General features: G+C 37.2%; 2 protein-coding genes across 4 annotated transcripts in view; one reads left to right on the forward strand and one right to left on the reverse strand.

The window, feature by feature from the left end:
- RHOQ (ras homolog family member Q) overlaps window positions 1–10,323 on the forward strand; it is a 34,442-nt gene extending 24,119 nt beyond the window's left edge. The window contains exons 3-5 of the mRNA XM_084901031.1: window positions 2,877–3,041; window positions 3,356–3,451; window positions 6,959–10,323. Of these exons, the coding sequence (XP_084757157.1) occupies window positions 2,877–3,041; window positions 3,356–3,451; window positions 6,959–7,114 (417 nt within the window). The 3' untranslated portion in view covers window positions 7,115–10,323. The remainder of the gene's footprint in view (window positions 1–2,876; window positions 3,042–3,355; window positions 3,452–6,958) is intronic.
- Window positions 7,312–23,863, reverse strand: PIGF (phosphatidylinositol glycan anchor biosynthesis class F). Of its 3 annotated transcripts, none has more exons than XM_084901029.1 (6): window positions 23,749–23,863; window positions 21,776–22,024; window positions 21,131–21,222; window positions 20,250–20,366; window positions 16,942–17,050; window positions 7,312–7,621 (listed from the first exon to the last, which is right to left on the reverse strand). In XM_084901029.1, exons 2-6 carry the CDS (start codon window positions 22,001–22,003, stop codon window positions 7,508–7,510), a joined length of 660 nt encoding a protein of 219 aa, XP_084757155.1. In that variant the 5' UTR covers window positions 22,004–22,024; window positions 23,749–23,863; the 3' UTR covers window positions 7,312–7,507. The 3 variants fall into 3 exon arrangements, with proteins under 3 accessions (XP_084757155.1, XP_084757156.1, XP_084757154.1); XM_084901030.1 differs by having other exon boundaries at window positions 21,776–22,020; window positions 23,749–23,827; XM_084901028.1 differs by having other exon boundaries at window positions 23,404–23,766.
- Window positions 23,864–23,917: the final 54 nt, after the last annotated feature.

Genomic DNA, 23,917 nt, shown 5'->3' on the forward strand with positions numbered 1-23,917 from the left:
AGCTAGAAATGAACTGTATTCATCCCCAAATCCAGATTTTCACCGTAAGTTTATTCAAGATACTGCACAGTGGATATAAACAATATTATATGATGCAGGGTACAGGATGCATGGGAGATAATTTATTTTTTTAATATGCTATTATTAGACTTCTAATTACTCAGGCTAGATGGAAGCAGAGGCTCTCATTCTTATAATAACTGCCAATTATTTAGTTGGAGAGTACAGGCCGAGTTCATTTTAGGTTGTTCAGATTTCAGAGGTAACATTTGTCTTTAAGGAGTTCTAAATGCACTTGTCTTTGTCTTGTGTTTTTATAACCCAGATCCTTCACATTTTAATTATTTTAACAAAACCTGCAATTTAACAAATATCTAGAGGTGATTAGTCTGATTTCTTTCCTTTGTGCCCTCATGTCTCTCATTGAGGAAAGTCAGGCCTCTCTCTATGGTTATGAAAGCAAACATACAACACTTAATGTTCTGTAGAATATTTGCATTAATATTATTAGGCATATCCAGAGAATTGTTGTGCCTTCATTTTCTTTTTATTCTTTGCAATACCCTTCTAGAGAAAGAGTGCACATTCAATTTCCCAGATGAGGTAAACGTGCTTGAAAAGTAAAATTTCATTTAAAAATCTCATTTGGTTTTCTTAGAGACATATATATTTGGTTACATTTTAAATAGTCTTAAGGCTCTTGAGTCCTCAAGTGACTAATTAGTACAGTAATAATATTCTCTTTTATTAATCTGAAAATGATGCTGTCCTCAAGAGACCGCAGTTTGATTTGTGTGTTCTGATGCCAGTGTAGAAATTTTATTTCTCACTAAAGGAGTTTCTTCTCTGTGGTTGGAGAGAGATGCAAAACCAGGTCTGGAGTGGGACTGCTGGGACACTGCGTGGTTTTATGGAAGGATAGAGGAGCCAGTTTCCCACGGGATACAGAATTTATGTGGAAGCATTGGAGGTTTTTACGTGCCTGGCACTATGCCGAGGGATTGAGTTGCATTCTTTCATTTATTCCTCATAATCCTATGAGATAGTATCCCCATTTCTAATTCTGTGAAAATTGGAGATCTAAATATGGAAGAGGAGAGGTTTTGAAGAAGAGTGCCCCATTCCCTGGGCATGCCAAGTTTTCTCTCTGGGATGTAGAGTTGCCGGGTGGATGCTGAGATTAAATGCTGTCACTTTCCCCCTTATTAGAATATGTTTTTTAAAAAATCAGCTTGAAATAGGCAGCAGAGTACAGAAAATATATTTAATGCGCCTAATCGTACTATCTCACCCTCAAACTGATTTTTAAAGACATATTCTAGTATCAGTCCTTTGATAGTAATTGGCTGGGGTGCAACATGCTTCATACCCACATTACTTGATTTATTTATTAGGTTTTTTTTTTTTATTGATTTCAGAGAATAAGAGGGAGAGAGAGATAGAAACATTAATGAGGAGAGAGAATCGTTGGTCAGCTACCTCCTGAACACCCCCTGCTGGGGATTGAGCCCACACCCCAGGCACATACCCGGACTGGGAATCAAACCGTGACCTCCTGGTTCACAGGTGGATGCTCAACCACAGAGCCACTGGGGCCGGGCTATTTATTAATTTCTTAGAAGCAGAGCACTGCGTTATTAAAACCCAGTGAGAAGCCTCCACTTTTAAAAATAAAGGGTGAGGAAGGTTGGGCATGGCTTTTCCCTTCTTGTCCTGCAATAGCCGGCACCTGAGAAATCTTTCAGTGCCCAGGCCTCTGGGCTGTGGAAGCATCACAGAGAAACAGAAGGATTAATTCCAGAACGTTGAGACCTGAATATGCTTGTGCTGAACATTTCACTGAGAAAAACGTTAGAAGAAAGCATGCAAGAAAATTTGTTCCACAAGAGAAATACTGCTGCTGAAACTCCGAGTGCCAGGTGTTCTTAATATTTGATCCGTTAGCCCCACATTCAGGCAGCAGTTTAGACTTTCATGGCAGTCTAACGCATTCTGGTCTGGAAAGACCTCTAAGACATACCGAAGGGTGCAGGACAGCATGGATTGCACAGTCTTTTCTAGTGCAGAAGTTTGCATGTGTATAGTTGTAGGTATATACATGCATAGAAAAAGAACTAGAAAGGTACACATGAGAACAACTCCATTTCAGGAAGGCAATGGAAATTGGAGAGAAAAGGTTTTTGTGTCAATTTCCTCTATATGTTTCTATCTTTAAATTTTCACACAACACACACAATTTTAAAAAATCTATATTAATAGGAAAGCAAAGATTTAAGGTCTCAGAGAAAATGTATGGTGGGTAAGGCATAGGCTCTGTAGTAAAATTGCCAGGGTTGAAATCCCATCTCTTTTACTTATTGGCTATACACATTCCCACCGAAGTTATTTAACTCTGTACCTTCATTTTCTCAACTGGAAAACAGGGATAAGGAAACTTACATTATCATAGATGTTAGGGAGCTTTAATACGTAATACTTGGGAGAGCATATGGCTCAGTCCCTGACACAATAAACTTTCACTACATGCTAGTTATTATAAATGTTAACACTTAGACTACATCTAGCTATAACCAATTCTTCGTGCAGGCTTTTCAGTGAAAAATGTTTCCAGTGACAGCTTTAGTAATCGCAATATATTTTCTCCAAGTTTCACTGTAGTTGTCAATGATCTTGTCATATTTTTACCCCACTGGTGTTCAGAACTTCAAAAGGAGAAATAACAAAAACAAATGGGCATTATCTTTTTTTTATGTATCGTGCCATGCATTTCAGTTGTGGGATAGTCTTAATGTGTGTCTTTGACCATGTTAATGTAATGGACATATTATGAGTCAATTGAAGAAATGGAAATAATTAGGTTTTTCTTCTTTCCTTAGGAAGACTATGATCGTCTGAGGCCTTTATCGTATCCAATGACTGATGTCTTCCTTATATGCTTCTCTGTGGTGAATCCAGCCTCATTTCAAAATGTGAAAGAGGAATGGGTACCAGAACTTAAGGAATATGCACCAAATGTACCTTTCTTATTAATAGGAACTCAGGTATGTCTGCTTTGATCTTACCCTTTTAAGAAAACGCTATCTGGTCTATCTTGTGGTGTTGCTCTCAGACCAATGGTCCTAAGGTTTAACAAATGATACGTGTGTTTAAGCTCAGTTGTAAGTGATGAGAAAATCTATTACATTTTTTTTTTTTGAAAATGTAGTGCTGAAAGAAAGCAATTATCTTGGTTTAAAAAGTTAAGATCCTTTGTTTAATCTTTTACTGGTATGTGGGAATTAAGTGGGGCTCCATGCTTGGATTCATCTTTAAAGATTTGTAATTATATGGGACATTATTGACCTTTCTTCATTAGATTGATCTCCGCGATGACCCCAAAACTTTAGCAAGACTGAATGATATGAAAGAAAAGCCTATATGTGTGGAACAAGGACAGAAACTAGCAAAAGAGGTAACGGAACCCTTACAGAATTTATAAATACGTGTAAACGCAGCTCAAGTAATACTAGAAGCTGACATTTACTGTTTACTTACTGTATGTGCTGAGCGCTTTCCATGCATTATCTCATTTAATCCTTGCACTGAGTCCAAGGTAGGTCTGAGGAGTTCCCTGTTATAAAGAACAGAAAATGGAGGTGTGGTGATGTCAGGGACTTGCAAGGTCCCGTAGGTAATAGCGGCAGAGCTGGGCTTCAGTCAAGGCCTGACTCCAGAGCCATAGTCTTATACCACCAACAGTATTTTCTTACTAAGTCATGTGTAGCTAGAGGCATTATAAAGAGGTGCTGATCTTTAAGCCTTTCTTAATCACTTAAATATCTGTACTGTGCCAGATCAGGCTCTGTCATCAGTTAACACCAGTAGATAGTGGAGTGACATCCGGCAACAGATTAAATCTGCAATTAAAAACAAAAATGATGGCTAGGTTTGAAATAAACGAGTCGAATTTTCTTCCAGTCTTTTAATGAAAGCTATGAAATAGCAGCATTCTAAAAAAGATCTAACTGTGACACACATAATATCTTTTAACTTGTGTTTTTCCTCATCCCAAAGCTAGGCTTACTTTTTTCTCTATTGGGTCCAAACATTATTGGGTTCTATTCTTTTGATGTGACTTTAATAGGACTTTGGTGGAAACAGATTCTAATAAGTTCCTTTAAAAATGTACTCTCAGGAGGCAGAAGAAAGCAAGAAAACTTTGGGGAGGACAATTTTTCCTAAAGCAGAAGATAAATAGCTTCACTAACAAATCACTTTAGAAATTTCATGTATTCATTTTGTAATCTTGGGGAGAGAAGGAATTTCTAAATGAGACAAAGGTAAAAGTCATAAATCAAAATATTGATGATTTAACTACATAAAAATTTAACACATCAAATGCCAGGAATAAAATTAAAAGTCATATAACAAACGATACATATGGCAGAAAACGGGATTAATATCCTTAGTACACAGGAACCCCTTGCATAGGAATTAATCAGAAAAAGAATTATATGACCAATAGAAAAGTGAACTAAGAACATCAATGGAAAATTTACCAAAAAATGCAGATTGCCATTGAAGATAGAAAATAGGTTAAAATTCCTTAATAGTCTGCTGAAACTGGTTTGGCTCAGTGGATAGAGCGTTGGTCTGCGGACTGAAAGGTCCCAGGTTCGATTCCGGTCAAGGGCATGTACCTTGGTTGCAGGCACATCCCCATAAGGGGGTATGCAAGAGGCAGCTGATCAATGATTCTCTCTCATCGATGTTTCTAACTCTCTATCCCTCTCTCTTCCTCTCTGTAAAAAAAAAAAAAATTTTTAAAAATCAATAAATATATTATTAAAAATTACTTAGTAGTCAAATGTAAGTTCGAGTTTCACCTATAAAGTTGGCCAAAAAAAAGAGAGAGAAATGAATACAATAACCCCTGCCAGAAATGGACACTCTATTGTACTGTTGATCATTGAGTAAAAGCAGTCTTGATGATATGCAAAAGCCTTAAAGTCATGGACACTCTTGTTCAAGCAATTCCATATGTTGGAATTTATCCTAAGGAAATTATTTGGATGTTCTTAAAGAGATGGCTACAAGTTGCTGCATTGTTTATAAAGGCAAAAAAAAATAAAAATAAACTGCATCTATTAAAATTTTATACTAATATATCCATTGAGATGTTCAAATTTATTATGTAGTTTAAGAAAATAAAAAGTGGTTGCAAAACAATATGATCCCATTTTTAGGCCTCTCAGCAGCATTTGGCACAGTTGGTTCCTTCATGAAATACTTGCACTTGGCTTCCTTGAATGCTCTCTGTTTTTTCTCCCTGCTTGTCGGCCTCTCCTCCATCCCTTCATCTCCCTGACTCAGAATGATGGAGGGCCCAGGGATCAGCGTTCAACTTCTTAGACATTTTTTCTTCTATATCCACATTCTCCAGGCTTAGGTGAGCTTCTATCAGTCTTGTGGTTTAAACAATCTTCTACTGAAGGCCCCCAAATTTCTATCTCCAGCCTGAAACTCTTCCCTAAACTCTAGGTCATGGTTATCCAGCCATTCACCCAACAAGTCCATCTTGGTGGCTAAGCATCTCAAAATTAACATGTCCAGAACAATTCCTGATTTTACCATTTAAGCTTGTCCTCCCAGTTACTCAGGTCAAAATCCTTGAAGTCACAGTTGACCTTGCTGTTCTTACATAATGCTCTACCTCCATAATATATTCAGAATCCAAATTCTCCACCTCTTCTATCAGTCAGGTATTACTGTGAGTTTCTAACCCACCTTTCCATTTCTCTCTGTGCCCCGTGTTAATCTGTGCTCAACACAATATCCCGAGGAGTCTTAAAATAAAAGCCCCATCAGATCACTGTTCTGCTCGGGCTCCCAGCTCAGTCAAGGCCAGAGACCTCACTGTGGCCCCTGATACCTCTCCGCCTTCTCAGGCACGTGAGCTCCTTGCTATTCCCTTCTGTCTCAGGGCTTGGAATTTTGCTGCTCTCTCTGCCTGGAATGTTCTTCCCTTTGGAACATTATTCTATCTCCTTTCAGATCTCTGCTCACTTTGTCAATGAGACTTTGCCTGATTTCATCCCTACTCGTTCCCTATCTTGCTTCTCCATTTTTCTGCAGACCACATAATACCCTGTGACATTCTACCTCTGTATTCATTAGTTCATGGTCTACTCCCTCTATAATGGAACCTTTATGAGTAGAGACCTTTTTGTTTCTTGCTATATTCTCTCATTTGGCAAATAAAAGTGCTCATTACATTTTCAATGAATGAATGAATGGGTTTCCCCCAGTGAAGAAGCCAAAGTCTTTAGAGTGGCCTCAACGCCACCTCACTGACCTCATCTCTTGCCATCCACCACTCTCCCCCGACCTGCACTCACTCTCTCCTGCCATTGTGGCTTCTTTAGCGTTCCTGGATCTCTCCAAGCAAGCTCCTCCATCAGGGCCTTTGCACCAGGGCTCCATCTGCCTAGAATGCTGCCTTTAGTTATCCCTCACTGCTCAGACTTCGCCTGGTGGAGCTTTCCCTGACCATCACCACCGCCCTCTGCTCTCCCCATCTTCCTCACTCTGCTTTCCTTTTCTCCAGAGCATGTGCCACCATCCCTTTGTCGTCATCCACCTTCCCCCCCCTCCCCACCCCCACCCCGAACATAAGCAAATGTAAGCATCACACAGCAGGAACTTGGCTCGATTGTTCAGTTCATTGACAGTATCCCCAGCACCTAAAGCAGTACTTGGCATAGGGTAGGTAGCCAGTAAATATTTGATGAAAGAATTATTCCCAAAATGTCTGGAAGGATATATACTAATAATTTAACAGTTAGTTATCTCTGAGTATTTTGATTTCATTCTTTTTGCATTGCTATATTTTTTATATTCCTTATAATGGTGTCTGTGTCATACCAGTTGTGGAAAATTTTTTTTATGTATTTGTATTTGTTCTCTTTCTCCCTTCCAGATAGGAGCGTGCTGCTATGTGGAATGTTCAGCTTTAACCCAGAAGGGATTGAAGACTGTTTTCGATGAGGCTATCATAGCCATTTTAACTCCAAAGAAACACACAGTAAAAAAAAGAATAGGATCAAGATGTATAAACTGTTGTTTGATTACGTGAGAAACATCTTCAGTGGCCAACGAAACTGTCCATTTCTCTCTAAGAAAGCATATGAAATGCTACAGCTATACCCAGACCTCTTATAAATACTGAAGCAGTTAAAACTTGAATGAAAAACAACCCTGTCCTCAGAATTCTATAAAGTTCATTAAGAATGTTTCTTAAAGGTCCAAGAAGCAGCAAACAGCATCTGAAGCCACAATCTATTATAAATACTTTATTTCAACTAGAAGGTACAATCTCTCAGGGGTTTCATAGTTTAAAAAGCTACAATCACATCATGTAACTACATAAAAAAAACAGTGCTGTAAATGGGACTGCCTGGCTTAGACCATATACATTTCTGCACAGTCTTTATGGAATCTGCACACACAGAATCTTCCTTTGTTCCAATTAATTGTTCTTGTATGTAAGTTGCTTTCTATTCCAGTATATCCAGAGAGGTGAAATGACGAGGCCAGCCACGTAGCCAAAGGTCGCTCCGAGCGTGCAGGAGATGGGCCACACCTGAGGAGAGAATGTATGAGGTCAAAAGAGAACAAATGTTTTATTATTACTTGAGCACAAGTTAAGTGTAAATTAAATATTTCTATATTAAAGCTTACTGTGCTTTCTTAAAGAATGCCAAAAGTGTAATAAGGTCATAACTGCATTTATCACGAACACTAAAAAAATGTACATGTTTTAGTTAACGTGCATTCAACTGTAACAAGGCTTTTGGCGACTGTAGATTTAGTTTGATACTCCCAAACTGCATGAGACACATGCTAAAATTACAAATTAAAATTTTGGGTCAGACTTTGCCATAATCTTGGACTCAATTTAGCTCTCTGAAGTTGGTCATTTTGTTTGTGAATTTCCACATTGGCTTGTATATCAAATGAAATGAGAAGTGTGTATGACGACCAAACCATATGAAACTTTAAATTGTATTGAGGAGAAATGACCTAGAATTCAAGCATGTTACATGCAATTTATAACAAAGCAATTGCTTCCATTATAAAACTGTTACCTTTCAGGTAGATATTGGAACCCTAGTAGAAGTTACAGAACTACAACTTAAGTCAAACACCCAGAGTGTAAGTTAAACAAAATACCGGCTTTCAGAACCCATTCTGTTCCAGCCACGTTACATTTCACAATATTACACCAAGCCAGAAGTAAATAATGTTCATTTATTCCATCTACAAACAGTACATGTTGGTCCCTAGGTGAAAGGCCCTATTTTTAAAAACTTCTTCATGCTACCTGTGAAGCTTATTTGGCGTACTTGAGCCACTTCCAACCTGGGGGAACAGGCTATAGAACTGTTAGAGGTGAACCATCTTAATGACCATCTGTTACCTATTTAACTTCCTGCTGTGGATCTGCCAAATTCCACACACCATGCAACAGACAACAGAGTTAGAGAGTTTCAGTGTGAACAAACCAATGCAGTTCAGAAAGGCATAATCTCATCCATGCATTTCCCCCCAGCCTTTTCTACATTTAAACTTGCTGTTGCCTAAATTATGATTTTATGTCTTTGGTAGGATCCTGTTAATTTGAGCTTATAGCTATGTCTATTGCATAGATTGGTTAATGGAACATTAAACTTTTATACTTGAAAACGACAGCCTTAAATACTCGTATCAGTCACAAATCTAGGATGCACTGGCTTGTCTGTGAGCTTTGTAGAGGTTTTTTAAAAACATAAGCATCATCTTCCACATTGAAGAGTGGAGAGAGTCTACTGGGTCACTAGTCAGGAGCTTTCTCTCAGAACTGGACAGTGCATGTCTTCTTTCTCCCACCAAGCGGTAGTTCTCATTAAGTACCATGGCCTTATGTATGCTTAACAGGAATCTCATGTAATGTTCTCATTTACTTTTGATTTGCTGGTTTTAGATAGAACTGAAAGGAATTGTATAAATCAATTAGTATATTACCTTGAGTTGTCCAACACATGGTATAAAGGAATTAAGACAGTAAAGTATTATGCATTTCCAACTGTCTTTGGGGATTTGATAGGAATTTTTTCCCCCCCTCAAACTCACATCTCTGGAATTCTTCACACTTGGTTTTGTTTTACTAGCCAATGAAAGTTAAAATCTAGAATTTGTCCTACCCTAAGAGGAACAGACTTAGGAATCTGGAAACACAGTTCTGTTATCACCTGTTTCATGTACAGGCCTCAGTTTCCTCATCTATAAATATGGACGTAGAACAGATGCTCTCCAATGTCACTCACTTTTATCAACTTGTATGATTCTCTTCTTCTTCACAATTATAATGGTTGGCCATTACCTTTTCAGCTTCACCATTATTTTTATTTTCAGCTTCTCATTCTTAAGGTGGTACAATCTTGTGCATAGATTATTAGAACTTTAAGCAAAGATGATTGTATCATCCGAACCTGAGGTGCCTTAGGTACTCTATTGACCTTGATGGGGTTTGGAGTTTCCCATTGCTTATTAAGAGCCTTTTCATTTCTTTGGTTCTTGATTATTTCTTTTTGCAAAATCCTTCCTGCCACTTTACCTAAAAACCAAAGATTTGTTTTCTAGTCATTTGTTTTCAGATTGTAGAAAATTGCCTTCTTTCCAGAAACACATCTTCATTAGGTCTTCAAAGAAATTCAGACTAGTCACTGAACAACTAATTCAAAGAAATGAAATATCTGGGAAATAAAATATTTCAAAAATCTTAGTGACTTGAATTTTATTAGTGAGTGCAAATACACTGCTTCAAATAAGATCACGTATGAAAGAACTTACACTTAGTTAACATTTTTTGTATATAATCAGTTCTGATGTTCTTAAAAGTAATTCCAGTGGCTCCCTGAAATCTTATTTAACACTTTGCTAGCTTATTCCTCATTCTATCTCTAAAGGTATATTTTAGGTTACTAGCCGATTTCGAATTACAATATTTCCATAAGCAGAGCCTGAATTATGGTTTTTATTGTGAATTATCTTAGTTACTTTAGACATTGCTTCCATTTGATTTTTAATTATTAATTTTAAGTACCAAATTAAATATTGGTTTGTCGGTTGTTGCTTTTTAAGTGATTGTTAATTTAACAGTGTCCCATCTTAACACATGGGGTTGCAAATAAAATAACATGCATAGTTTACTAAATATGTAAAGCATTGAACTTCTTACCTTAGTAGTGTTAACTTAACACCCTGTGTAAACATTTGGAATAATACTCTTTCCTCTGTTTCTCATGCTGTGTCTATTCATCATTGGCCAAGTGTAAGCATCTGCACTTTGTTAAAAAGCATGCTGTCCAAGAATAGGGAGAAATATAATCCCTTGGGAATTCCAGCCAAATTCCAATTTGGGTTACTAAATTCTATTTTAATCACTTTGTAATTTCAGTGTGGCTCTTTGTTTCTAAACACATACAGACATTTGCACACACATTCTTTAAGCAGTTGCTGTACATCACCTCCGGTGGAATGCCAGAAATGAAATGTCAGTTAATAAGTTTTGTCTAACGAGGGGGCAAAGCTTCTTGAACATTTATTAAATGTCTCAAGAAATCTATGCTTTCAGCAAATTAAAATGTTGGACTGGCTGTAAGATTGTTTCCTAGTGATGGATCAGGCTTTCTTGAGTGGTCCTTAATTGTAACATGGTCATTTTTTTAAAGAGAATTTCTTTATACAAGGGTAACTTACCTGATTTTTGTAGACCGTTATAGGGAATGGCAAACGGAGTGGTTGAAGGGAGTTGGGAGAAGTTGCCCACTAATAGTGGTTTTTTTCTCAAGCAATTTCTTATTAACCTTTTTACAATTATTTTTTTTAAATGTAAACCTATACTATGGCAACAGAATTTATATTAACCTGTCAAATAATCCTATCTTAATCATGTATTTCATACCTAGATCTTGAAGTTTATATTTAAAACTATTTACTTGTCTCACATATAGAGATGTTTCTATTTAACATTCTTCATGCCTAAAAGGACCAAAAACAACAACGCATGGTCATCTACTGAACAGAAGATTCAACTGCACTGCTACAAATATTTCTCCAAATTGTAGTAATCTGAGATGGCTATGTATAATTGTTTTGTTTAAGGAAAACAGAAAACTCAAAGACATCCATGTAAAGGAAGTCATTCACAAGTCTTTGCCACCAAAACGATGGTCAACTTTTTATTAAAGTTAAAAAAAAATTTAAATCATGAAATAGAAGCCCCCTGTTGCATAACAAAGATAATACAATGCACGTAGGTAAAATTATTAAAATTAACGTTGCAGGGGAGGGAGTGGAGGGGTAGAGGTGGAAGAGAGTATAAGGGGGAGCAATGGTGATGGAAAAAAAGGAAAAACAAGCAAAAAAAAACCATTAAAAAAATGAACAGTTACATCATGTGAAGAAAATATCTTATTTAGTGTACTATTATCCTCTATACCAAATAATTCATATTTTTCACCACTTAGAAAAGGTCAGTGTTGCCTTAAAATAATCAGCTTTAACAATAGCCTAATAGTTTAGGTTCTGGGTACATGGCATCTGGAAATTTCATCCTTATAAAAAAGTTATTAATAAATAAGTTATAATTTTGTGTTTTCTCTTAAAAACTAATATATTTCTGGTTGAAAGGAGCTTCAAAATTATACAAGCTTTTTCCCATCTGAAGACACATGCCTCTCTCTGATCAGGCATTACTGTAGAACCCTGCTTACATTTTTAGGAAAGCGAAATGTGTTAATATACCTATGTAGTGTTTGATTTTTTTAAATTGGTATTTTTCTCTTAGGGAGAGAGAGAGACATTGATCAGTTGCCTCCCGCACTTGGCCTGACCAGGGATTGAACCTGCGACCTGCGTATGTGCCCTGACTGGAAATCGAACCCACAACCATTTCAATGTACAAGACGACACCCCAACGAACTGAGCCACACCCCCAGGGCTTATTTGATATTTTCAAAGCATGCTCTGAGTAGTACAGAATAGGGATTACGAACACTGATTTTTGTATTAGACTGAATGAGTCTCAACTCTGCCACTTGTTAAATATGTGACTCTGGGCAAGTCACCTAATCGTTATGTGCCTTGGTGTCTCATTTGCAAAATGAGGATCATCACAAAACTCACCTGGGGTTGCTGTAATGACTAAAGGAGAGAATGCACTACGCGGAATTTACAGCCATACCTGTAACATTATCTGGCACACAGTACAAGTGACTAATACATGTGAGCTATACTTGATGATAATCTTTTAATTCATATTCCTAATGGGTACATACAAGATGGGGCAAAAGTAGGTTTACAGTTGTTTGTATGTGAATAACACAATAATGATAAATAATAAGAATAAACTTTCACGAACTCACAACTGTAAACCTACTTTTGCCCCACCCTATATAAGTTTTTACAATACAGAAAATTGTCCTTCTCCAAATCTCTACAGGTGAGGTTTCTAAAGCTGTTTCTATTTAAAAAACAAGGTCCTGCCCAAATTTTAAGTACTTTAAAAATAAATTTTTGAAATGACATCTAAAAGAATTCATGCTTACTGGTCAAACACTATCCAGATATATCATATCATATATATATATACGAAGTGCCTATAATTCCAGGGGTTCAAAGGCCTCTGAAGCCCATCTATGGACTCCTGGTTAAAAGTCCCATCGCTCTCACAAGTATTTTTACTAACTTGTGGTTGGCCAAAGAAATATAATGGCCCTTTACATTTTTTGTTTCCTCATTTTAAGGATCATTTTCAGTGCTATAGATGGCATTTGTCTGTTGTTCTGTGATTTGAGAGTAAACAATTTTAATACATTTTACTTACCTAGAAGATGCACAATATTATAAAGGTCCTTTTAGTATATATTAAGTACAAATATATGTTTAACTTCGTAATGTCAATAAAGTGATACCTACACTTTCTGATACTCGATGTAACAGCTAGTTTGATATGTCAGACTGGCAGGGTATAAGCTACAGATTTCCTAAAGTGGTGATCTGTATTTATTAGGTAATTATGATTATATAATTATGATTTTTGTTGAAACTAGTTATAAATACTCAACAGAAAGTTTTGAAATAATTACACAAAAAACATTAGGCTACTTTAAAAAATACTTCCTATTTTACTTTGCTTTTCTGGGAAGGAGCATGGGACAATGGGCTGAGAAAGTTCTGAGTCTGCAATACCAGGTCAGCCATTTATTGTCACTGAACCAGGTCACTGAACACCTGAACCTCAGTTTCTCAATGTGCAAGGCAAGAATAACAGCACCTCTTGTACTTACAGCAGGGGGCTATTGTATTTAATAAAATAGTATTTTAAAACTGTCATGAAAGTTGTAAAGTACCATGCATTGGTATAATTTTGTATATCACATGTGCTAACTTGAAAAAGTAAACTTATGTGATCAATAATGTAAGTATTTCTTAGGTAAATGACACTGCTAGGTAATAATTAGAACCAGCATTTAGAACAAATAAATTCGTTCACGAGCAGTGTAATACCCTGCTGTAGGAACTATCCCCTTGCCTTTGCAATATTAATACATTTTTAATACATGCTATTCTTTACATGAGATGTCTGGAGAGTATAAAGTTTACAAGAGAACACACACTTCATTCATTGTATTACTATACTAGAGACCCGGTGCACGAAATTCGTGCAAGAGCAGGCCTTCCTTCCCCCGGCTGCCAGCACCAGCTTCCCTCCGGACCCGGCTTCATCCAGAAGGACATCTGGTCTAATTAGTATATTACCCTTTTATTATTATAGGTGCACCCCCCCCCCCAAAAAAGGGGGAGATTCCTGCTCTTAGTTGCCATTTTTATAAGGTAAGAGTGTAAGTACAGAAATTGGTTCTAAACCAATCAATGGGAGACTTCTGTCATTCTTAAGAGTCTCATATGAACGACTCCATTCATTCCTAACTATTGAGCCTCTACTATAAACCAAGATACAAACTAAGATTATTTCATTCAGGATATTTTAAAAATATGTGTCGCAATCTACACTAATAAAAGGAGAAAGATGCAAACTGACCATATCTTCATGACACCCACCAGCCAATCAGGAGTGAGTATGCAAATTAACCCCCCCCCAAAAGATGTCCCAGCCACTCCAAAAAGATGCCCCAGCAGCTCCTGGCTTCTGGGCAGCATGGGAAGGTGGAAAGGTGGCTCTGGGCTGGAGCGAAGGCAGTGCCGGCAGACGGGAAGGAAGGCCCATTCTTGCATGAATCTTCATGCATCAGGCCTCCAGTATAGTTATAATTTTTGGAGAGATATATGTCATCACAGATATCATGGGGAAACCACCCTATCTGCAGATCAGAGGACCTAGAACACTTAGAACAAAGCAACAACCAATGGGATTACTAGCTCTTTCAGATAAAAAGGGAAGATTAAACCCAGGCAGCCAGTTCTAAATTTCTCACAAGTTGTTTTTTAATGTTTTTATTGTGCTTATCACAAATTTGCATTTGCATGACAATTTATCTTTCAAAACCTGCTAACACTTCTACTGGTTTTAAATGACCATTTATATTTTCCTCTGAATTTGATAATGATATTTTTCCAGATGTTCCTAAAGCAAATGCTATTGTACGATGTAGGAATACATACAGATGATCTACCAATGTGGACATATTTCTCTAGTTGTAAATCTGCACTGATCCGTGTATACTCTACCACTCTCCTATGCCTAACAGTACATACCTGGAAACAGCTGTCTTTAGTGAGATGTGTAGTCTCCAGTCCGGAACTTTTTGTCAAAGTGATGCTAAATGGTTCTTACTAAGATCATACAAATGAATTAATTTGTCCAGCACTATTCTCTCTCACATTGAAAGTCCTGCGTGCAGAGCACTGTCAACAAGACTGCCTTACAATGAACCCACCTTTTAAATCTAAAACCATTTTCTAGCCCTGGCTGGTTTGGCTCAGTGGATAGTGTCATAGGCCTGTGGACCAAGGTGTCCTGGGTTCAATTTCAGTCAAGGGCATGTACCTCGGTTGCAGGCTCCTCCCCAGCCCAGGCCGTTCAGGGCTTGTGCAGGAGGCAACTAATCAATGTCTTTCTCTCACATCAATATTTCTCTCTATCTCTCCCTCTTTCTTCCATTCTCTCTAAAATCAATGGAAAAATATCCTCGGGAAAGAATTAAAAAATAAACAAACAAAACCATTGTCTGTCAGTTAAGTACTGTAGTTTTTTAATCCATGCTTGGAATGTGGCATACTCACGTAAGTTAGTATTTTATTTTGGTCTATCTAAAACATTGCTTAATACCTTTGCTAATGGAAATACCAAGTAAACTAAAAATAGGCTACTCTTCAACAATTAATTCCATAACCTTTTTTTAAAAATATATTTTATTGATTTTTTTACAGAGAGGGAGAGGGATAGAAAGAGTTAGAAACATCGATGAGAGAGAGTCATCGATCAGCTGCCTCTTGCACACCCCCTACCGGGGATGTGCCCAAAACCAAGGTACATGCCCTTGACCGGAATCGAACCCGGGACCTCTGAGTCCGCAGACCGACGCTCTACCACTGAGCCAAACCGGTTTTGGCTAATTCCATAATCTTAATTCATCCCTCACGCTAGCATTATTTGTAGTAATTCACTTAGTTATAATCCCTAGCTTCAATTTATGAAAAATTATCTGTAGCATCTCTGACTGTGGAAAATGAATATATGTTTTCCAAATATTAAATTTTTAACCTAATAAAACCAGAGAAAACAAAAAGGATTTTAAAATATAACAATGCTTCATTTATCTGATATATGATGGGAATAAGTACGAATGTTTTTAAAATAACTTTAAATTGTTTTAAAGACAATCTCAATTAATTTTGCTTTTTAAGAAATAAGTATGCTCAGGAGAGATTTGATTATCTGGTTTAATTCCATTTTGGAGTTAGCATTAAAGTCCAAAGTTTAAAGGCATCTAAGTGGCTGGATATTTGGATAATTTTTCTTTGTAACTATAATTTTTCTTTGTAACTATTAATATTGCTTAATTCTTCTAAATACATTATATATACAGTCTTTGTAATCAGAAAAAAACTTTCTTCATGTTGGAAAAAGAAAAAATATATATTTTTAAAAGCACAATTCCATTTAGGGGAAATTATCTTAAGAATATAATTGGGAAAATGTGTGAAGATACAGAGTCAAAGATGTTTATGATAACACTGTTTATAATAGTAAAATATTGGCAATAACCTAAATGATCAATAGTGAGTTTGTTAAATAAATTTTAGAATAACTATATAATGGCATACTACTAAGCCATTGAAAATTAAATGATATATGCCTTACTAGCTCAGTGAACTTTAAAGTATTACATATCTTCTTGGTACCAGTTTCCTCATCTGAAATATGGGGATAAGAAGAACACTTATCTCATAGTGCTTGGCGTATTTAGCCAAATCCTATTGGGACAGTAAACGAAAACCCTGATGTTAATGAACTTCCACCTATATCATGCACCCCTTTTAAAAAGCCCACTTTGCTACATGCTTTTAAAAAATATTTCAAGATCAACATAATTTGGCCATCAGTCACATTAACAAAAATATGACTCTAAGGCCACAAAGGCAATGAATATCAAGGTTAAAAATAGGGAATTCCTGCAACTTCTAGCTTATTTTTTTTAAAACTAAACTTGTTTATTCACCTGTATATGTAGGAAAAACAAACAAGCAAACAAACAAAAAACAACAGTGCTGGAAGACAGAACTGTCATTGCTACTTAATTGAACATAACAATTTACATCAATAAATATGTTAGCATCATCAGTTTTATCATTGTAAAAACATTTATCTTTCAGCTTTAAGTAGCTAAAACCAACCTGCCATGGTCTTTCCCAATCGAGTGGAATAGGAAAGGCTCCAAGCCACGATCCTAGAAAACTAGAGATTGTGGTGATCTGGAGACTATTCTCCCAAATGGATGTAACTCTGTAAAACACAAACATGTAAATTGTTGGTGGAATATATCTTAGCTGCTGCAGAATCTAACAAACAGAAGCACAAGTTAATAATGCATACATACTCTGTTCATTTAAAATAGGCACCAAAAATATTTATCATGAACTATTAACAATCGGCAAGAAGAAAGCATTTTTCAGTTGAAAAGCTAACACATGCACACAGTGTAAGTCAGACAAAATGAGAGTGCATTTGCGGTGAAATCTAAGTCTTCCTCCCGCCCTTATCACTACTGGTTCCTTTCCTCAGAAGCAACTGCTCCGCCATCACCTTGTAAATCCCCTTAGCTTCTCAGTGATTTTGAGTCTCCTGCTTTCTAGATTCCAACAGTTCCTCTTCCTATAATATTTTCCTTTTTTTGAAAGTATCTCCTTCAATAGATTCCTGAGAAAGGGTCCATGGAAAATAGATTTAGAGATGTTTTACGTCAGAAAATGATTTGACTATAATTGTTGGAAATCATTTGCCTCAGGATTTTGAAGGCATTGCTCCATTGTTTGATTCCCACCTGAGAAGTTCAGTGTCCTTCTGGCTCCCAGACTTCTCTGGGGAACATGTTTTTCTCACCACCATCTTCTGGGACCTTTTAGAATAATTACTGGTTATCTAAAATTTCACAATAGCTGAAACCGGTTTGGCTCAGTGGATAGAGCATCGGTCTGCAGACTGAAAGGTCCCAGCTTCGATTCCAGTCAAGGGCATGCACATTGGTTGCGGGCACATCCCCAGTAGGGGGTATGCAGGAGGCAGCTGGGCGATGTTTCTCTCTCATCGATGTTTCTGACTCTCTATCCCTCTCTCTTCCTCTCTGTAAAAACACCAATAAAATATATTTTAAAAATAAATAAAATAAAATAAAATAAAATTTCACAATAATGTGTCTTGAAGTGCCTGTCTTCTCATACATTATGCTGGAAATACAATGGGCCTTCTTAATCCACAATCTCAGGTTTTAAATTTTCTTTTACTTAAAGACTTGCTTTTTCGACCCAGATCCACTGTATTAATTCCTATTGCTTATATTAATTTTTATAAATATATTAATGAATATATTTATTCTGTAACCCCAATTCATTCAATTATTTTCTTGATATAGTGGGCCTCTTAATATACAAACTGAATAATTCCTTCATTTGGGAAAACTGTCTTCTACTTTTGAATTATTTATTTATTTTTTACAATGTACATTTTAGGTGCACTAACTCATCTCAAGTTTATTTTCTTTGTCTGTTCCCTATTTATTATTTCTTCTTGAACTAGTTTATTCTTCCAAATCCTCTCTCTTTATTTATTAAAATGCTGTTAAGTGGAAAAGAGCATGTGCATAGATTATTAGAACTTTAAGCAAAGATGATTGTATCTTTGTAAGAGACAACTATTCCCACACCTATTTGCAAAAGCAAATTTCATGGTTTTTCCCAAGGAAATATGCTACATTTATCACAATATTTATGTATTTCTTAACATGTCTAACATGTATAAAACCGTCCTACCATTTTTATTAAGTTCCCACCTTTCTTTGTGTTTTTTATTGCCCAAGTTTGTATAGCGCAGGGATTTTTCGGACTGCATATGCCATCTTATAGCAGGAATCAGATGTCTCCCCCCAATACACTATTTCAGAAACAAAATTCAAAGCTGGATAAATCACCAAACAAAACCAATAAGATTTCAACCAGTTTCCCCTGTTTAAAATTTTCTAACTAAAATGCTAAAAGAAGTCAATGCCATTTGGGATACTGTGGTAACAAATGGGAAAAAGTTTTCAATAATTACTCTTTTGTTTTCTAGAGGTATTATGAACACTAGAATGGTTCTAAAGGGGGGGGGAAAAACAGCATTCATTTCAAAAACAGAAATCAGTAATTTATGGAGCCTCGATACCCATCAGGCATCCTCTGCTCTACCTGGGCTGTTCCCTCTCAAATCCCACAAAAATACCATGTTCATTTCAGTTTCTATGGTTTCCTTCATGCCCTTAGCATGAGGTGTTTTTCCCTTTCCCCTCCCCAAATCTCATACTCCTGATCCAAGTCCTTCACAGATCACCCCACCTCCAACTCATTCTTCAGTGGTCTCCTACTCCTCTGAGTTCCTACGGTACTTACTGTCTGATTTTCATAATTCTAGCCTCACACTGTTTGCTCATTTCATTTTTGTCCCGTGAACATAGAAGGGACAGGGAGAGAATCATGGCTGACACTTCAGAATCCACACACGTATACAAAAACTGAATCCACACAGAGCTTAATCACATGCCACAGAGTAAGAAGAGCTCAAGAGTTTTTGCTGCTAAATGATAAACAGGACAAAATTATGGGCAGCAAGGAACTTCCTAGTTTTATTAGTTATGACTCAACCACTTCCCCCCCAACCATTTCTGATACAAATCATCTCAATGCCTTTCAAGAAGCTAAAATTTTAATTTAGTTATGCTGAAAATATATATGGCTGCTAAGGAAGTAAAATCCTGTAAAACTTGCACTAAGATGCCATATCACAAAAGAGGCTAAGCAAGAAATGGCAGCTGTGACACTAAACATTTTTATTTATTTTTATTTTTTTTAAATATATTTTATTGATTTTTTTACAGAGAGGAAGAGAGAGAGAGATAGTTAGAAACATCGATGAGAGAGAATCATCGATCAGCTGCCTCTTGCACACCCCCTACCGGGGATGTGCCCGCAACCAAGGTACATGCCCTTGACTGGAATCGAACCCGGGACCCTTCAGTCCGCAGACCGACGCTCTATCCACTGAGCCAAACCGGTTTCGGCTAAACATTTTTAGATTGGCTCCAATTTTACATTATAATACATAAAGAAGCAATTTTATCTGTCATAATTTTATCACAGTGACAAATTATCCCTGAGGAGTGGTTACCTTTGGTGGCAGAAAACCTTTTTCAAACAAAAGGCTAAGTGGAATTCTACCATACAGAAAATGCAGAGCTGATCTTGCTAAAGCAGAGGGAGGGGCCTGTAGTTCTGCCAGCTTGGATCTCCCTTAAGTGCATACAATTCCTTCTCTCTCCAGTCCCCAACTGCAGTGGGCCCTTAATGCATTTCCGAGAACCATACAGAGATGAGAAACACTCATGAAATAATCAGCTAGCCGCCATGAATAGAAAAGTTTTTTCAAATCACTAAAATATAAAATTAAAACTTACCCGTTTCTACTGAAAACTCTTAGCCATGCTTTGATGTTTGGTCCTAACAAACACAAACAAGGTACAGTAGTAAAAGTAGACAAGATCACTGCAAATAAAAATGTTTCCAACACCAGCCTAGGAAAAAGAAACGTCATTAATTGGATTTAATATAATTATATTTTCTTGTACTTTCCTTTGAAAGGTAACTTGAGTCCTATCAAATAATGAGTATAAAAAATGTAAACTATAAGAAATAATATGTATATATAACAAACTACGTATACATATATATAATTATGTACGTAGCTATGTATTTGTGTATATACATAAATCAATCATTTCATCATGATCATTAATTACTGCTAAAGTTTCCCAATTCTAATGTAAGAAATATTCATGACTTTTTGCTAATTTAAAATTGGTCAGTTTAAAAAAAAATATTGAGTTAAATTTTACCTTTAAACTATAAGCATTAACTTATTAAGTATTTATATACTGGAATTTATTGGCTTTTCTTATGAGAACAAACTTTTTTCAAGCATATCAGAATCACATTTACCAATAACTGATACGCTAATACTACCTAAGTTATCCATATCACTATTGTAAGTCCCACTAGAGGTTCTATGGGTCACACATCTATTGGTATAGTATAGTTTCTCATCTTCCTCCTATCCCCACATGCAACTGTGTAATAGAAGGCTAGGTAATAGTAGCAGTTGATGAATTAAGTTATTCCTGCAAAGGAAGGGCAATGATGTCAGTATCCTTTCTTGATCCAATAATAAAACACAGCACAGTCTTTCTCTAATCATCAACAGAAATAGCCCTTTATTTAAAAAAAAAAAAAAAAAGTGTTTTAAAATATAATTGGCTTAAGGTAAAAATTTCAGACTTACTCTATTAATGGTGCTCCATATAAAACAAAAATTACATGAAAGACGAAACAAGACATAAGAAAGTAGATACAGCATTTCAAAAATCTGGTTACCTTAAAAAAAAAAAAAAAAGAATAATTTAAAGACTCAAGAGAATACCTAAAGGACAATACATGTTTTCATTTTATTTACAAACATAACTTATTCCCTTGTGTGAACAGTTGAATGTTCTTTGGATCTGGGTATCCTGAAGTCAGATTACATCTTGTGCAGTCAGGTACATAGCCCTCAATAGAACTCCCCCCACCAATATTCTACTCACCCAACTAGCAATATAGTCAAAAAGCATTTCTGTTTCTATGGTATGTATTGAGCTAAGCTGTTAACCAGTATTTATGAACTATTTACCAATAACAGACTGCTAGAATACAATACGGTCCTTATTATTATGAAATATTTGCTATATTATTCACGAAGACACCTTAATTCCACAATGAATGCCCAACAAGGATCTATCAAATGCTGTGGGCAGCCTTCCAGCAACCAACATTCTCTTTAGTCACTGTAAATAACTCAAGTGAGTACTGGAATAATGCTTTATTTTTCCATAAAACAAAACAACCACTACCTCTATCTAAAAATCAGTTATCAAGAAATGAGCCTTACCTTGTATGATAATGAACTTCTTTTAGTGGATGCACTTGGTTTCACCACTACATATAAAACTAGATTGACAGCAGTTACAAAAACAGAACAGATGCACAACCATGTCAAGTGAGTTTCCAATATTGAGAAGTTCTCCAAGAAGACTGATGGGATGAAGATGCTTAGGATAATTGAGAATATGCATAAAAGATGGGTATATAGTAGTCTCTTGATATCAATATTTTTCATGGTGTTTCCTTGAATGGCTGTCTAATAAAAAACAAAACAAATTAAGAGCATATGCAATAATGTTTTCCATTGTTCTAAATGTTACAACACCTAAGAATAATTATGAGCCAAAGTCAATTTTCTAAGTATTAGTTTCAGAATATAGGAAGATGCATATGCATGCATGCTCATGAAGACTAATATAGTAATTAGCTCTCAGAGCCAAAGAAGGACAAATTTTCTAATTTCTTAAATATGTCTGACTGGTTTCTGCAAAAGGGTCATGTGCTAGGACCAATTAAGTGATTTCTTTTTTTTTTTTTTTTTTTGCCAAAATCAGAGATGAGAACAAACTGAGTGGAGTAATGATCTGCACCTGTTGGAAATATAACCTATGCATTCTAGAAACTCCATGAATATACTTTGGCTAAATTGTTGGCATTTTTTTTTTTTTTTTTTTTTTTTACCATTGCGGGTCCTTGTCCAATATCATAGTAGTTCATATCTTCTAACAAATGCCAGGTGATATTAAGTGCACACTTGAATACTCAAACCGTGAATAGTGTAATTAAGAGTTCAAAAAACATTATGCTAAACTAAGGGATCCTAGCGCTCCAGAAATACCAAAATGACAATGTTTGTTATAGGTGTTAAATTCCAATAAAAAGTAGAACACAAATGGAAGAAAATAATTTATTCTTTCTACATCACACACACACACACAAACACACCCCTTTATAAATTACCTAGCAGAGAGCTTATACATAGCACAATTGTTAAGTAAAGATCTTACTAAAGTAATAGTCCCTATGTAACTCTGGTTACTCCAGTACATTTGATACACACACAGAAGAGCAAGCACAAAAGGGCAAGCCCATGACTTACCCCAACACCTCTACCTTAATTCACGCTATAATTTTCAAAGGTAAATATTTTACTGATAAGGAAATAGGCTAAAACATGTTAGAGGACACGTGTAAGATCCCAAGCTTCCATGTGCTAAGCCATTTCAAATAAAGAATAAAGACACACACCCGGGATCGGATCGAGAAGCATACAAATGGCAAGAAGGGAGAAAGGAAAAATTTCTCAGAGGTCCAATTCTCAGGGGTGGGGAGCAGATCAGCAATACACTGTCTCCAAAGACATCCCTTCGCAGACTTTTTTCTGGGTCACCCTCAGAATCCCGGCTGGCATGAGCAGATCTGGATGTAACACCTGGAGCAATACCTCAACTCAAATGCTTCCTGAGTCAATGAATGAACGAGAGAACGAATGAACGAGGGACCAAACAAAGGAGAGTGGGGTCCAGTGTTAGCCCCTCTGGAGATACCAGCCCTGTGCTAGGCCCTGGAGAGCGAGCGTGGGACACCCATCAGGCGCCCCCAGCGGAGGTACAGCCTTGGCGTCCGCGGTCGCACCTGGTCCGGCTCCGCAGACATGGTGGGGTGAGAGAAGGCCGTTCCCGGAGACTTGGCGGGAATCGCCTGGCCCCACCATGAACTGGGTCGCTTAGGACTCAGACCAAACCTCAGCCGGCCGGAGTGCGGGCGGCGGGGAGCGAGCTGAAGGGCATAATCAGGAAGCACAGGTGTGGAGACCAGGAGAGGCGGAGAGGCAGCCACAGAAAGCCCGAGGGGCGTCAGAGCGGCCCCTGGGTCATTCGGGCGGGCCGGGGGCACAGAGGCTCTCGGGCATTGGGGCAGTTGGCAGGACTGGTTGCACCCCAGGGAGGCCCGCGTGCAGGACTGTTGGGCTGGGCTTACCTAACTCTCCCGCCCGCCGCAGGGAACGGGAAGCTCCCACCTCCCACCATCAGGTGCGGCTCTTCGCGCAGGCGCAAACCTACGGGGCGGAAACCAGAGGCCGCACAGCCAATCGCGGAAGCGGAGGGGCGGGCAAAGGAAGCAGTCCCCGCCTTCCCTCTCAAGTTTC

Source organism: Pipistrellus hanaki (genome assembly GCF_964339955.1).
Source record: "Pipistrellus hanaki genome assembly, chromosome: 12".
NCBI lineage: Eukaryota > Metazoa > Chordata > Mammalia > Chiroptera > Vespertilionidae > Pipistrellus > Pipistrellus hanaki.

What these genes read in the sequence shown, in the direction of transcription:
- PIGF (XM_084901028.1), bottom strand. Translation starts at nt 23,424, where the DNA reads ATGTCTGCGGAGCCGGACCAG. An exon ending in GAAGTTCATTATCATACAAG is followed by an intron (nt 21,223 to 21,775) that starts GTAAGGCTCATT and finishes TTTTTTTTTAAG; the next exon opens with GTAACCAGATTTTTGAAATG. An exon ending in ATTGGGAAAGACCATGGCAG is followed by an intron (nt 7,622 to 16,941) that starts GTTGGTTTTAGC and finishes TTCTCTCCTCAG; the next exon opens with GTGTGGCCCATCTCCTGCAC.